Here is a 15,886-nt window from a genome sequence, read left to right on the forward strand (position 1 = left end):
AATTATTATAATACATCAAGCATTCGCGAGATGCTCGACTTCGGTATTCAAACACAAAGCAATAGTACAAGAATCTAACTAAATGCAAAGGCCGAAGGAGCGATTCGAAGATCCGAAGCGTCCTACAGACGCGCGCCTCCCGTAACTTTTCCAAGTATTTTTAAGTACAAGTGTCTAAGTCGCAAGATCCAAAGGCTGAAGTCGCATTGGGCCGAAAGCCCGAAGCATCCAGGAGGTCAGTTCTAAACACAGGTAATTAATACAAGTGTCTAAATGCGGAGGCCGGAGGCCCGAAGCCTGCAAGATGTCAGTGGTTAAACACAGAACTGACAGCCTGGACGCTTCGGGCCTTCGGCCCTACGCGGAGCTCGGGCTTCGGCCTTCGCATTTAGATACTTATACTTTTGTTCTGTGTTTAAGTACTAACATCCTGGACGCTTCGGGCCTTCGGCCCTACGCGGAGCTCGGCCTTCGGCTTTCGCATTTAGACACTTGTACTATTGCTCTGTGCTAAAGCGATGACATTTTGCTAAAGCTCGGCCTTCGGCCTTCGCACTTAGACACTTTGTACTATTATTCTTTGTGTGTAGTTGAATACGGTAACCTAAAAACAGGCAAACAACCTCTGTAAAATGTAACGATGCGAGCGGTACGGCTACCATCAGTTTGGCATTGACATAAACGCTACCGTGGGCGTGAACGTAATTTACTTTCTATGCATCTCGCTCGTACTGACATATTAGTGCGAAAGAGATATACCTATAGGAAGTAAATTACGTTCACGATATCGTTTATGTCAATGCCAAACTGATGGTAGCCGTACGGAACACTAAATGCCTCGAGCTATCTCGGGCTTGGCCAAATTATTTATACATAAAACTTGCGGTTTTTGTTAATAAAAATATACATTGACAGAAGTTTGTTTACTTTTTACAAGACAGGTGTCAAAGGTTTGATTGCCATATAAAATTTAAAATATTAGTTCCCGTTTCTGCCACGACTCTTCTCTTTCCGCACAGACTCTAAGACAAACTCTTTATTCCACTTATTCTCTTTGAACATTTATAAGCACGTTTAGTACGTATATAAAATGTAAAGTTAGTATCACAATACTTAATGGAACTCAGGTTTGGTGTAGCATAGGCACACGCTGTTTAGGTCATTCGACTTGTCTTGATGAGCACTTAGGAAAGCAGTACCCAAGATAGAGCCTATGCTGAACCCTGGCTCTACCTAATGGAACTAAGGTTCGGTGCAACATAGGCACACGCCGTTTTGGTCATCCGACTCGTGATAATAGCTATCAGGGGCATAATCTAACAGCCTCCTAGCCTAGTCGGTAGTGACCCTGCCTAAGAAGGTAAGGGCATTTATTTGTGTGTTCATCACAAATATTTGTTACTGAGGTATGGATGTTTTCTATGTATATAAGTATCATATATATATAAAATTGAAAAACCAGAGCGGGATAAAAAACGAGGGAAGAAGCGAGATGGCGCCTTACAAATTTCTAAAAAAGTTTTTGACACGTTCGTCGAATACCACGCACGTATGATAAGAAAAAACTGTTCCAATCTATTATCTAAATATGAGAATAGAACTATAGCATAAAATTTATCGCTTTCGATGCGTATTTAATTTACAATAAGCAAATGAAATTTTCATAATAACTGTATACGACGATCGGTCATCTCTCGGCAACTCTCGGTTGTTTTCGTTTCGGTAGTGCCGTAATTTATGAATAGCCTCCTACGACAGTGTTGCCACTCTCAATATTGTTCTTAGGTTCCGAATATGGTAAGTTATTTAATTAGCGTTTTATTTTTGTGTAAAACGCTGTCATTTTAAAGCCGTACTTTTCGCCTTATTACAAAGAAGTAAGGTGCAAAAGTGTAAACATATCTTTGACGTCGACTCTTATTATACTATGTTATACTTATTATGAAACTAAGGAACGTAAACTAGTTATGAATAGAAAGAGCACGAAATAGTCAATATAATAAGTTTGTTGAAAAAAAAGTCTACAGACGCTTAGGCGCGAAAGGTTATTAGAAAATTTGAATTTCGCGTCTTTTTCTACTGACAAAGTTGTTGGATAGACTTTAATATAAAATTAAAGAGTGGGCCTACACACTTCGCTGTGACAGAATGTGAAAGTATCACCAAAACTGTCAAATGACTACGATAATAAGTATTCCTTTTATAATGCCACTCCACACTATGCCATTCTGAAATTAAATAAGAACGATAGTCATGCGCAATTTTTATTTTTGTAGTGGGTCATAATTTACGTATATAATTACGAATATAATTTGAACATCAACCAATATTAAAATAATATTGGAACTTATAACAGTTATTTTTAATTAGCTATCATTCACGCCCGCGTTCATTTCGCTCAGACTTGGCCGCACAAATATTTGGTGCGAGCGAGACGTCCGCGCACGTTCGAATTGGCCTGTCACTTGTAGCAACTTGTAGGTAAGTAAATACTTACCTACATACTATCCACGCGTCCTTGGCACGAACTCCCGCCACCGCCCGCATTGAAACTGTCCCCGCGCGCCGCAAGGAAATGTAATCCTTAGCATTAGCGCACAGAGTCCAAATTTGGTAGTTTCATTTAGCGAATTTGTTAAAATGCTCTTATTTATTACATTGACCATGTTTTTGTGTGATTATGTATTGAATATCACTTTGAACGTTATCAGAACAAAGTCTGCAAGAAATTATATCTATAACCATTTTTTCTAGCACGTTTAAGGCGTAAATATATATACAAGTGATACAAATAATATTGATGACGGATTCTCGGATAAATAGCTTAATGAAGTAGTTTTATGGTAATTTAATCAAAGACCTAATTATAACTTTTTTTTTATATCAAGTTACGACGTATATCCGTGAGGCCCCGCCATTTATTGAATTAGTTATTTTTCGTGTAAATATTTTGACTGATTCCATTGTCGACTCATTATATATATATTATTTTCGTCACGTTTACTAACTAAAAATACTATTACTATTTTTAACAAACAAGAACGGCTCTTTTTTTAAACATTTTTTTTTTACCTACTTCCGGAGAGAAAGTTGGTTGTTTTCGAAAATAAAGTATCTTAAAATGATCAAAAGAACAGGAATAAAAAAAAAAATTGCCTATCACTAATTAATGTTTAACGTAAGCGTATCTTTCCTGGAGTAAACGTACATACACACAGACAGACGCGGCGGGGGACTTTGTTTTATAAGGTGTAGTGATGATCCAACCAGACACGCCTACAATGACGACTAGAGATGCACCGGATATTCGGTTACTATCCGGTATCCGGCCTATCCGGCCATTATTTTAATATCCGGCCGGATAGCGGATAGTAACCTACTATTCGGCCGGATACCGGATAAGTAACATTGCTTGATTTCGGAGCAGGTAAACAAAATTGGATTTAAGAAACACTCAAGTCATAATCCTACTCGTTTATTTTTATAAAACAATTTAAACATTCCACTGACTTGCACGCGCACTCATGTTGAGAACCTATAGGAATGAATCCGCGCGAATGTTCACTAGGAAACAGGTCAAATTTATATTAAAAATAAATTAAATATCAAAACCTGCACAATAGCGCACCTGAAATACGGAAACGTTCCGCCGGCCGAATATTCGGCGGCCGGATACCGGTTATTCGGCCGAATATTCGGCGGCCGGATACCGGTTATTCGACCGATGGGCAGGCCGGATATCCGGTATCCGACCAAACATCTATCCGTTGCATCTCTAATGACGACAGTAATGATCGAAGTTGTTTTCAGTACTCCGACCTGGGCATGACCTCGTACCCAAACCTGACCAAGTCCGTGTTCACTCTATTCATGATCTTCGTGCCGATCCTGCTCCTCAACATGCTAATCGCCATGATGGGAAACACCTATGCGCATGTCATCGAGCAGTCGGAGAAGGAATGGGTCAAACAGGTCAGAAAATTACATTAAGTCTGTCAACTGTTTGATTTGAATACAAGTCTGCGAAGTCCAAAGCTTCTTTCTCAATGATCTTAGGTAGGTAAATGCATGTTAAACTAACATTTTGAAATAGATACCTAGGTAGAGAGGAGAACATATTCCTAACAGCTTAATAACGAGACAAACTTAACCCATCCACCAGCACACTTGTCTTTGTATCCCACAATAGTCCACTCCATTAACCGATTCGTTGCGTGTTCTATTTTCGAAAACTTTTGTGCTAACGTGTACTAAGTGCATAATACCTCTGTACAGAGGCGTAACTAGGGGGGGGTTGGAGGGGGCACGTGCCCCGGGCGCCGTCCAAGGGGGGGCGCCAAAATGGGCAAAATACCTCCCATAGAAAATGGACCAGCCAAAATGTAGGACACAGCCAAATTTTTTTTCACGACTTTCCCTGGCAACGGAAATGCAGTTATTTTTGGCCACCCTGTATACAGGATGGTCCAAACCTTGACCTCCAATAATTTTTTTTAGAATCGTCGTCGTGGGTTTATCGGAATACAGGGCGTCCCAAGACTATAGGACATCAAGGGAAAGTACTTTAAATATCGTAGATAGGATATTTTGCTGAAAGAAGACTTTATTTTAATTTAAAAAACAATTTAAACTGCATTCATAGATTTTTAAATAATTACATGGTTGAACCGGGAATCGAACCCGCTACACGAGAAAAAAAAATCAGCCTGTAGTTTTATTATACCGATCGAAAGGATTCATGCAGTTTAAATTGTTTTTTAAATTAAAATAAAGTCTTCTTCCAGCAAAATATCCTATCTACGATATTTAAGGTACTTTCCCTTGTATGTTAGCCGATTTTTCGTAGTTTACGAGTTTGTTAAGAAATTCCTGGGTGCAGCTTTGCTTTGCTTTTATGTCTTCTAATAATTGTTCGTGGTATTTGCACTGATAACATGAAATAGCGATGGGGAAGTGACCCCACAAAAGAGGACTTTTTTTAAAGAGTTACTAATTTGGAAGCTTTCCACCTCAGTTCCTTTGACCGGCGACTCTCAAAAATTTGGACAATTAAGTATCATTTTTTTGACCTTTTAAAAAACTTAGGGTCTAGCTGTTTCTAAAATAACAAAAAGTCCTTGAAATCGCTTGTATTTTTTATTTATTTAGGTAAGGGCAATATCTAAGCTTGACATGCTTGAACGTAAAAGTTTGTCTTTTTTTCCCAACTCAGCGAAGTGAGGATGCTGTTTTATTAGCAACTGCGCCGTTTGTCAAGGATTATGTTACAAAAAGGAACATTTAATAAAGTTCAATATTTTTTTTTATAAATTAACTTTTCAACCCGGAATTTCTTAACAAAAGTTAAAAGTAATAAAAATCATAATTCGAAAACTACGAAACGTCGGCTAACATACATACTTATTCTGATAGCCCACAGCGTGAGAAATTTAAAAAATTTATGGACGTCAAGGTTTGGGCCATCCTGTATAAGACATGCCGTGCTAACATCGCTCGTTCTGTGATACTAGAATGTCGTGAAAAACCTGTGTCAGGTATTGAGAGCATTCTATCCAGAGTTTAGGTGTGGGATCGGGACAATTTAGTCCAATTCAATCCCACCAAGACTCAATTTTGCGCGTTTAGCGCTAAGAAAACCAAATTTTTCAAGGCACAAGCCTTCCCATGTCAGGGAGTATTGGGAGCCTCGGTGTTGACATCTCTATCAGTGACGTCCAATGATTTCGTAGCCACCTTGCTGGGTAGGCTGCGCTCGTATCCCAAAAAACTCGGTGTGCTCAATAAAGGGAGGCGATACTTTACTCTGGGGTAAACAGATCCCATTTATTGAGTACTGCTGTCACCTTTGGGCAGGAGCATCTGGATGCCACCTTGGACCCTTCAAATCAGTTCAAAGGTGCGCTGTACCTATGAATAGTCTACGATCCCAAACTCACAAGCGATATTGAACCTTTAAGTCTAAGGAGATCTCCAAAAAATAAGTGTATAAGTTTTAAAATGGTCGGCAACGCGCATGTAACGCCTCTGGAGTGTATACAGGGTTACTTTTTTACCAGTACAATAAATCAACATACGTAATTGTTGCCAAAAATAAAAAATACTAGCATTCTTTGTTACTACTATTTGGGAACAAAAAAACAAAAATACCAATGCCCGAACTTATTCGCTAAAGTACTAGAAAATGTGGATGCCTTACGCATCAATTAGCAAACGCACGAACTGGCAACTGTTTGTTTACATCATCGCGCGCGATTTAGCGAGCGGCGGCGGCGCACGTATTGACATAAAAAAATACTACTTGATCCCAATTCTTCCTTCATACTTGCACGGTATTAGGACCGTCAAAATGAAGATGTTGCTTTGTGTGAAGTATGACAAAAGGTCTCGAAATCTGATAAAATTACGAAGTAAGTCTGCAACATTTTTCATTGAGGCGTATTTAAAAAATTGGAATCAACTACAATGATTGAAATCTACCCTACATACCTAATTAATGGAGTCCATTTATCGTACTAATTCACATCCGCTGAGCTGCCACTGTATTTTCACCACTAAGAAAGTAACTACGAACCATTTCGTAGTACTCGCGGTTTGTAAACATCGCTAATCGTGTCGCGCGCGTAACTTTCGACTGTAGGGTAGGAATAGAAACTGCGTGCGTGCACTCACGAAGGACGATTCGCGCGGACTAGTCTATCTTATCGGTCAAAGGGTTGCACCTTGCATTCGCAGTTTCCCGGATGCTTTGTTGTCAAATCGTGCGCCGCCGGCCGCTCGCCCCGCCCCGCCCCTTTTACGTCATACCGTTGACACCTTGTAATTAGTGCAACCAGAAGTTACTAAATTGGTGAAGGATAAATTAATTGATGCGAAATAAAAAAAAAAAATTTTTATTTGTGCAATGTGATCTATTATCGATACCAATGATGTGGTAAAATTTATTGTACCGGTAAAAAAGTAACCCTGTATAGACGTCCATAGGATGCGGTGACCGCTTACTATCAGGTGGGTCGTAAGCTTGTTAGCCACCGATGTACTAAAAAAACACTTATTTGTCTCAATTAAAAGTAAACTTTAATAAGTAAAAAAGTACCCTTTTGTTAGTTTATTTCGTTTGGGAGGAGGGGGGGGGCGCAAATTTGGTGCCTGCCCCGGGCGCCATATCCTCTAGCTACGCCACTGCCTCTGTAACACGGTTGTACAATAAAGAACTATCTTATCTTATCTTATCTTATCTTACGATTCGCCATCGAATCACTTTGTGTCTCTCTATCACTCTTCCATATTAGTGTGATGTGACAGTGATGACAGTTGCGTTTCGTTCGCTACGCGACTGGCATGTTGTCTACAGGCCCTGGACTAGTCTTCGACATGGAACCTTTGTATTCACTTAAATTTCTTCCATTTCTTCATAGTGGGCAAAAATCGTCGTCTCTCTGGAACGTTCCGTGGCCCAAGAGGATGCCCACAGATACCTGCAAGAGTACTCTATCGGCTTAGGCCCTTCGGACGACCCGCGGTACGAGCAGCGAGGAGTCATGGTCATAAAGAGCAAGGACAAGACGAGAGCCAAGCAGCGGAAAGGCGCACTTGCCAACTGGAAGGTAAAGATTGATGAGATCATTAATCATCATCAGTGTCGGCTGTAGGCTCCTCGGACGACCCGCGGTACGAGCAGCGTGGAGTCATGGTCATAAAGAGTAAGGACAAGACGAGAGCCAAGCAGCGGAAAGGCGCACTTGCCAACTGGAAGGTAAGATTATTGGTTTCGGTTGTTTATGATATAGGAGGCAAACGAGCAGGTGAATCGCCTGATGGTAAGGGATTGTCGTCGCCTATGACCACCCCGCAACACCAGAAGTGTTGTATTGTAAGTGCATTATTGCCAGCCTATAAGATGGGAGTATATAAGTACGCTCTTTTCTTGAAGGTCGTACCGTTTGTTTTTTGTTTTAAAACACTACTTATTTTTCTTTTTTGTATTTCTTTGGAGAACTTTGTCTAATAGAACACGTCACCTTCCTTAATCTCCAAAAAAGTGAAAATTTTCAATCTGACACGTGGATCCTCAGACCGGAATGGACTTCGTAGCATTTTCAAAAGCATCAATAGGTACTCGTATATTCATAGCTGAAACTTTGGAATATATGTACCTACCACAAACAATGTAATTTAATTTTGATTGACAGCGCGTTGGTAGGGTGACGATAGCAGAGCTGCGAAGACGAGGAATCACGGGAGAAGACCTTCGGAGGCTGATGTGGGGTCGAGTGTCTATTTCCACGCCCACTAAAGCACCTCTTGGGTAATAACATAAATGTTAATGTTGTTAAGTAATAGGCGGTTTACATTCGCGGCTCGTGGCTCGGCTCGCTGCGCATATCGTGGCTCGCCTCGAGCGCTGGCTCGGCTCGTGGCTTGTCTCGTGTCTTGTAAGCTCGTCGAGCTAATTGATTTGAAACACTAACAGCACGGTATAAGGTTTGTAATTGAATGGCAAACCGAACGCGAGTGTAAGCGCAAGCTCGCGTCCTGCACGAGCCCATCGCGAGCCTCTTTGACTCGTGCCCAAAAACCGCTCCTCCACGAGTCGCGTCGAGTCGCGAGCCACGAGCTTACACTCGCGTCTCGTGGCTCGCACGAGAATGTAAACCGCCTATATGATACCTACTCTTAGTGCAATCTGAACACTTGCAAACACTTTCAGATCACAAATAACGTTTTTTGTAGAAGGCGCCCACAAGCCCCCCCACCGGACTGTGTAGCGGCCGCAGAGGTCAGCCAAATCGGTCTCTCGGGAGGGGATGCTCTCAACGGAGTTGGGACCGCACTGTCTTCCGCTCTGGATGTCATGGCTTTCACTCAAGACCTGGATCTTGGTTCCACTGGTATTGTAAACTTGAAAACTGCCAATTTTGTGGATGCATGTTGAAGTCCCTTTCTAACAAAAGCTGTTAAAAAGGGACTTCCACTTGTATTACGTTACAAGCTTTTGATAAACAGGGCACTAGTCTCTGTTACACGATGTACGCTGCACCAACATCACTTTCTTTATAAATGAGGTTGTCTGTCCATACAAGGTTTTTTGCAGCGTAATGGTAACATTCCATTTCTAACCGCAGCTGCACTACCGGTACTGAACGCGTCGCTGTCATTGTCAATTTCCATAGTAAAATGAACAGTAATGCAGCCGTCGTTGGAAATGGACTGTCACCTTAAGGCTTCAACAGTAGGCTAAAGAGGTCTGTGTTGTCTGTTTTAATAGCTTGTCATAATTTTGCAGGCACGGACCAAATGAAACAACCAACGCCAGACCTTCTAGTAAACGGAAAAACCATCACAAAACCAGGCCAAACCACAGTCAGTCAACCTGGACAGATTCCACCATCAGGCCAACCAGGGCTTGCAGTTCCAAAAACTGCAGGCATACCCACGCCCGTATCTGGAACAGGGCTACAAGTACCTTCTGGGGCTATTCCGACAGTTCCAAGTGTTCCTGGAGGTTTGCCAGGAGCTGGTGTGACTGGACATGTTCAAAGCTCTCAAGGCATTTTACCAGGCTCAGGACCTGTGCAAGGTGTTCCTACGCAAGGTATACCTGTGCAAGGCATACCTGTTCAGGGTATGCCGGGACCAGTTGCTGGACAAGGATCATTGCCAGGACAAGGCCTTGGTACGGGACAGATTACTATGACGCAGGATATGTTAAGAATTGGGGCACCGCAGCCACCTGCAGGTAAGTTGATTTTCACTATATGCCCATTCGATTGTTTTTTTTTTTAAGTAAAGTAAAGTACTACCACGCTCATCTCTGATGTATGGTTAATTATTTCTCAATGCTTTTATCTAGGTACTCTGATTTTTCCCGAATGCGAACAGTTCCTCGCGATGTTTTCCAATCACGGCACGGGACTCGCTCACCCCGTCCCCCGCACCCCAGTATTTTTGGCAGAATCGGTTTCATGACATAATTGCTCTAACACAGGTTTCTACAGTTGCGTCTACAGGATTCCTAGTCTATAACCAACAGTCTATTAGTACTTACCTACAGGTTTGTACCTTTTCAGCGCCAGTAGAATCGTTCCGCGACTTCTTCTTCGAGCTGGTGATGCTGGCGGACTCGCGGAGCCCTGACCAGAGGCAGCTCCGAAACCTGGCGGAGCAGGCGGCCGACCTGAAGGGTGTTCCGGAGATCGATATCAACATGAGCGTAAGTTTTTATAAGTTCTTTCTCGACGGCGATAATATTATTCTACGGATCGCGTTTGAAGGCAGAGGGAATGTATTCACCACTATGATTTTGATCTTTACTGCAAAGTGATAGGGTTCAATTTTGCATAATTTTAGACATCTTTATGCCCGATATCGGTGCCAACAAGCGAACAACTCGCGAACGCGGCGGGCCCAAGGCGTTCGCGTTCGCAACGAGATCGTCCACGTAGGACACTTTTATAGGTATCAAAGGATTGATTCACCCCGCGCCGCATCGCGTTCGCGTGTTGTTCGCCTACGGAGTACACTGCGTTTATTAGGGTGCTGGCAATATGGTTTACCGTTCTTTATTTGTAGACAACAGCGAGGTCCGCCCGCAAGGTGGTAGCGGGGGCGGTGTCTGGGCTGTTCGGCGTGGCGGCCGACGCGCCCGCCGCCGACGCCGGCTGGCGGCGAGAGCGGCACGAGCAGAGCGACAGTGATCCGCCATCAGGTATTATGGCTCCTCTACACGATGGGCCAACGCCGGCCACTCCAAGGGACGCAGCCATGCGGTAGAATGAGATAGCAATATCACTTGCTCCCTTTAACGCATAAATGCGTCCCTTGGAGTGGCCCGCGTTGGCCCATCTTGTAGATATAGTGCATTATAGTGGTAACACACTATCACACCGCACCGCGACCTTGATGCGTCGCACCCATAACTGAGAGCGAGAAACAGATATCTCTTCCTTGCTCTCGCTTATGAGTGAGACGCACGAAGGTCGCGGTGCGGTGCGACCACTATCAAGCCCGCTCCAGACTATGCGCGTGAATCGCGGGCGAAGCCGCGAACGCGAGTGTGGAGTCGATTTCGCTGTCTGCGAACATCGACGCCACGCTTGCGTTCGCGGCTTCACGCCGCGATTCGCGCACGAGTGTGGAGGGGGCTTTAGAGCAGCATTTCCCACACTGTGGGTCGCGAGCAAATATTGAGAGAGCCCTAGAGGCTGGAACTACTAGGGCATCTGAGCGATTACCATTACCAATAATATTTTATGTCCCCTTATTAAAACGGCCAAGAGGTGGGTTTTGGGTTCCGAATTTGGCAGTTTTTGCTAGAAGGGTTGGAACCCAGTCAACTTTGGGAACCAGTGTTAAGTATTAGAGCTTAGGGCCGTTACGCACTGTCGACTTGTTGACTCGTAGGAGTACTTATAATATATAGACTCTCGTACAATATTTCACTTACCCACCACTTTGCATTTGGGATCATCCATTAATTACGTCATACGTTTAGGGGGTGGGAGGGGGTCAAGAAAATGTGACATGTTGTGACATGGGGGAGGGGGGAGTCACAAATATTGTGACGTCATTTTAACTTCATCACTATTCATCAGTAACCGAAAATTAATTTATATTTTTTTATTCGCTGTACATTTAAATAATGAGGTTTTGGATGTAGGTAATTTTCGTTCCTAATTGGTTTTGTGTTATAAAATTACTAATATTTCTTTTACCATAAATATTTTTTTATTAAAAAAAAAAATGCCGAGTTAGTATTGCCGATTTCGTTGAAAACAAAATTGCCTAAAATGTGACGTCACACCAGGTGGGGAGGGATTTGCAAAATGTGACCAAGTGTGACAAGGAGGGGGGGAGGGGTCAAAAAACCTAGAAATTCGTGTGACGTAATTAATGGATCATCCCTTTGTTCAGAATCCGTACTGCTGGGGCGAGCGTCCAGGGCGCGACGAGCGCGCTCCGCGTCGAAACGTGCTGAACCACCCCCGCCGCACCTCTATGTGCCAGCCAGGTAAGGGGAATACATAACACTTAAACTAATAACACATGGACTGATAGTCTCCATACGGCTAACCTGCCAAAAGTGAAGCCGAAACACGATCGATGTGTGCGTGGAACGCTCGTGTTTTACGCTCAGCAAACACACACATATATACAAAATATGTTGCCAGTATTCATTTACTTCTCTCAAAGTAGGGGAATTTTAACAACATCACACTTGGTTATTAATAATTTGGAAGTGTGTAAATTCGATTTGGTAGCAAAAGCTTTATGTTTATTATGGGATTTGTTGCATTTCTGTACTTTGTGAAATAAGGATTAAATAAATAGCTGATAAGTTTTTACTATTTTTATTTATTTAACAAATGTGCATAAAATAATAAGAATAAATTTAAATAGGACAGAGCATATTCGACTGTGTTTAGTCCGTTTCCAATGTTTCCATATTGCGTCATTCCGATTTAGTCTATTTTTTTCCTTCCATCTCGCAGACAGAAGTAGATCAGTCAGAAAACTGAAACGAACATGACACAAAAAAAAAAAGTAAATACTTACCTAAATAATTAACTTAATTATAATTTTCTATAATTATACAATGAAATTTAATTGAGCGTTTTATTTTAGAATGTAGACGTCATGTTCCATTTGGAGGAAAAAATATTCACTACACTGGCAACATTTAGAAGAAATGGCGGCTGACGAAAATTTGGATTTTTGTATTTACGATTATGTAAAAATATCACATTAAACTCGATACTTACGCGTGAAATGTAATATCAAGCGGTTTGTTTTTATTATATGATGTGTTGTGACACCCATTCACTGTACAAACAACCATCTTTTCTGTAGTTTTTGATTTTTAAACGGGAGGTGTACACAAACCGATTTAACTTTGAGTACTGCGAGGGCCGTTCGAATACGATGATGCGAGTGTGACGTGACGTCGCACTTGAAATGGCTTCACTGGGGGTGTACGAACTAGGAATCTATGCCTTATAAATCTATGACATAACACATTCACCGTCATACAAGTTTGTTCCTAATGAATTGGCTTAGAGGAGGCGCATCCAGGACATAAATGTAAAAAAAATTGTATTGTTTGGCTTAAAGGACTCGCATCCAGGACATATTAATTGTAAAAAAAATGTATTGTTGGCCGTGGGCACAGAATAAATAATAGTACTGCCGTACAGAAAGGAAACTTCCTGCAAAACCGAAGTTTGACAGCGGTTCAGGGTCGAATCATGCTATCCCTTTCTAATATACGGCACTATCCCTTTCGGCTATTTAGGGTTGTCAAAATTCAAGTGATTATATTATCTGTGGTCGTGCACGCAAAAGGAAGTCATGTGGTGCCAACCCTAATAATTGCTCGGAGCAATGAGCCGAACGGAGCCGAGTTTGGCCGAAGTCAGGAGTTTCGAACCCCTGCCGTGGGTGAGTGACTGTGTTGTTTGTTTGTGTTGTTTCAGGTCAATGTATTTCGTTGCATCGGAGAGTAGCGCTTTGGAAAGCGACGCACCCTTAGAAGACCAGCCCAGTTCAGGCAATAATTCGTTAGTATCCTACCTACATTTTATCTATAGCCCACTCCACATTCGCACACAGCCGCGAACGCGAGTGTGGAGTCAATTTCGCAGATAATTCGACTCGTTCACATTCGCGTTCGAGTGTAGAGCGGGCTAAACCGATTTCGATAGAATTAATTTGGTATATTTTTCTCAACTGAGATAGAATCCGTTCCATTGCACTCTGTTGTGTCGATAAATCGCAAAGTTGTGTGGACCCCTTTTAAATTACTCCATAAAATGAAATTTCCAGAGCGATTGGAGGTCGACGGGACGACGCTGCGCGCATACGGGCGGCACGCCCCCTCTGCATATTACAGGCAACCGGGAAAAACCCTGTGGAACATTCCGTTTATGTCGTAGGTAAGGCAACTTTTCATAACGACGACATTCACGACGCTCGAAAGACGCTAGATGTGGGGGGGCCCTAAGGTATTTAGTGCGACAGAATTCGTTCGCTACGGAGCGTCAACAATTGGCATGTTGGCTATGCACCTAGTCTGCTGATGAAGGCGTGTCCAGACGGCGACAATTTTTCGCCAATCCGATTAAATTGTCCGATCAAATCAGGCCGTGCGGACGCAAACGCCAATTTGGCTCGCCGAATTCAAGCGCCGATTATGACCGATATGGAATGCGGATGCAAGAATGTCAATTTATGACGCTATTATTCACCATTGGGGGCATTTCTTTAATTTAGAGCGCTCAAATATTACTTACCATAAATTTAAAATTGGTGAAAGTTGCCAAATTGGCGTTTGGGTCCGCACTACTTTATTTGATCGGACAATTTAATCAGATTGGCTAAACATTGTTCTCGTCTGGACAGGCCTTAATGATGTTAATCGACTTCCCGCCAATAGTGTTTTTTTTTATTAAAAGAAATAGGTCAAAGGCGTTTTTTACTTACGCTTACCCCCCATTCGCACGGCAGCTTTTTCAACGCGCGTAAAAAAAGCGTTTGAATGACACAAATGGATAACCATGTCATGTATCTATTCACACGACAGCGGTGGCGTTTTTGATCAGGCTGTGTTGGATTTTCGACTTTAAGCCTTGGTGGTTAAGTCGAATTTAGAGTGCGGACAGATTCAAGCGCTTTTTTAACGCGCGTTGAAAAAGCTGTCATGCGAATGGCGGCTTAAAAGCTCCTTAACACCACACCACGAGTTTTACAGGTTCCGGTGAGGGAGCGGAAGTGGAAGCTACACCAGTTCAGAACAAACCAAAGCACGAGAGAAGAGTTAGGCCTAAAACAGCACGCACCCGTCGAAATAGGTGAGATATACACTATAGTTTGACCAGCCATTTCCCTCAGTAGAAGAGCGGCAAATTTAAAATAAAAACCGGGCAAGTGCGAGTCGGACTCGCGCACGAAGGGTTCCGTACCACAATGCAAAAAAAAAACGGTCACCCATCCAAGTACTGACCACTCCAGACGGTGCTTAACTTTGGTCAAAAATCACGTTTGTTGTATGGGAGCCCCATTTAAGTCTTTGTTGTTATAGCGGCAACAGAAATACATCATCTGTGAAAATTTCAACTGTCTATAGCTATCACGGTTCGTGAGATACAGCCTGGTGACAGACGGACGGACAGCGAAGTCTTAGTAATAGGGTCCCTTTGGGTACGGAACCCTAAAAATGTAGACGAGTAGTTATTGTGACGCCCTCTGCGCAGTTTTGCGTAATATTGCCTTTCTATTGACTTGACAAACTTATTTCGCGCGCTGTGGTCAGACTTGTTTTACGTTAGTCTAGCACCCAAAAAAGGGGATAATTTTTTTTCGCCTTATTTACTGACAAATTGTTTGCCAGACTGTTTGGCGCTTAGTATTTAAACATTTTTTTTCTGCAATTTGGCTTGTATAAAAAATCTTGAGTACTAAATATTACATTTTGTGGATATTTTGTACGATAGACCAGTCTAAGACCTAATGTTTCTTGGAGAAATGTTATCATTAACTGTATAGACTAGTAGAATAAAATTGAGTGTTTATTTTTTGGATTTTTTAGTCGGTTCGAGTACCGGGCGAGGCAAACGAGTTTTAGAAAATCTTTGAATGCAGTTTTGTTTCTTTTTAAAAATAAAGGAATGTCTCCTTTAAGTAAAATGAGCCAGCTTAATTTTTCTACTGATACTTACAAAGTCATATTCCTTACCAACTCCAGAGTATCTCCAGTCCCCGAAGCCGGCAGCCCCCTGGAACCCTGGGCCACGGCGCCGCTGTCGCGCCTCTCTCGACTGATCCGCTCGACCAGCGCCTCGACGGCCTCGTTGACCGATACGGAATCGCCCAGATATTGAGTACCCGGCATAGT

At 42.5% G+C, this 15,886-nt stretch overlaps 1 protein-coding gene across 1 annotated transcript in view; it reads left to right on the top strand.

Moving 5' to 3' along the window:
- The window catches only part of LOC134674213 (uncharacterized), a 38,515-nt gene extending 22,629 nt beyond the window's left edge, over positions 1–15,886 (top strand). Inside the window, exons 15-26 of the mRNA XM_063532272.1 lie at positions 3,811–3,972; positions 7,416–7,604; positions 8,190–8,305; positions 8,731–8,888; positions 9,284–9,736; positions 10,068–10,210; positions 10,570–10,705; positions 11,911–12,007; positions 13,470–13,553; positions 13,819–13,928; positions 14,744–14,843; positions 15,737–15,886. Coding sequence (XP_063388342.1) covers positions 3,811–3,972; positions 7,416–7,604; positions 8,190–8,305; positions 8,731–8,888; positions 9,284–9,736; positions 10,068–10,210; positions 10,570–10,705; positions 11,911–12,007; positions 13,470–13,553; positions 13,819–13,928; positions 14,744–14,843; positions 15,737–15,872 — 1,884 coding nt within the window. The 3' untranslated portion in view covers positions 15,873–15,886. The remainder of the gene's footprint in view (positions 1–3,810; positions 3,973–7,415; positions 7,605–8,189; positions 8,306–8,730; positions 8,889–9,283; positions 9,737–10,067; positions 10,211–10,569; positions 10,706–11,910; positions 12,008–13,469; positions 13,554–13,818; positions 13,929–14,743; positions 14,844–15,736) is intronic.

Source organism: Cydia fagiglandana, chromosome 19, assembly GCF_963556715.1.
Source record: "Cydia fagiglandana chromosome 19, ilCydFagi1.1, whole genome shotgun sequence".
Classification (NCBI taxonomy): Eukaryota; Metazoa; Arthropoda; class Insecta; order Lepidoptera; family Tortricidae; genus Cydia; species Cydia fagiglandana.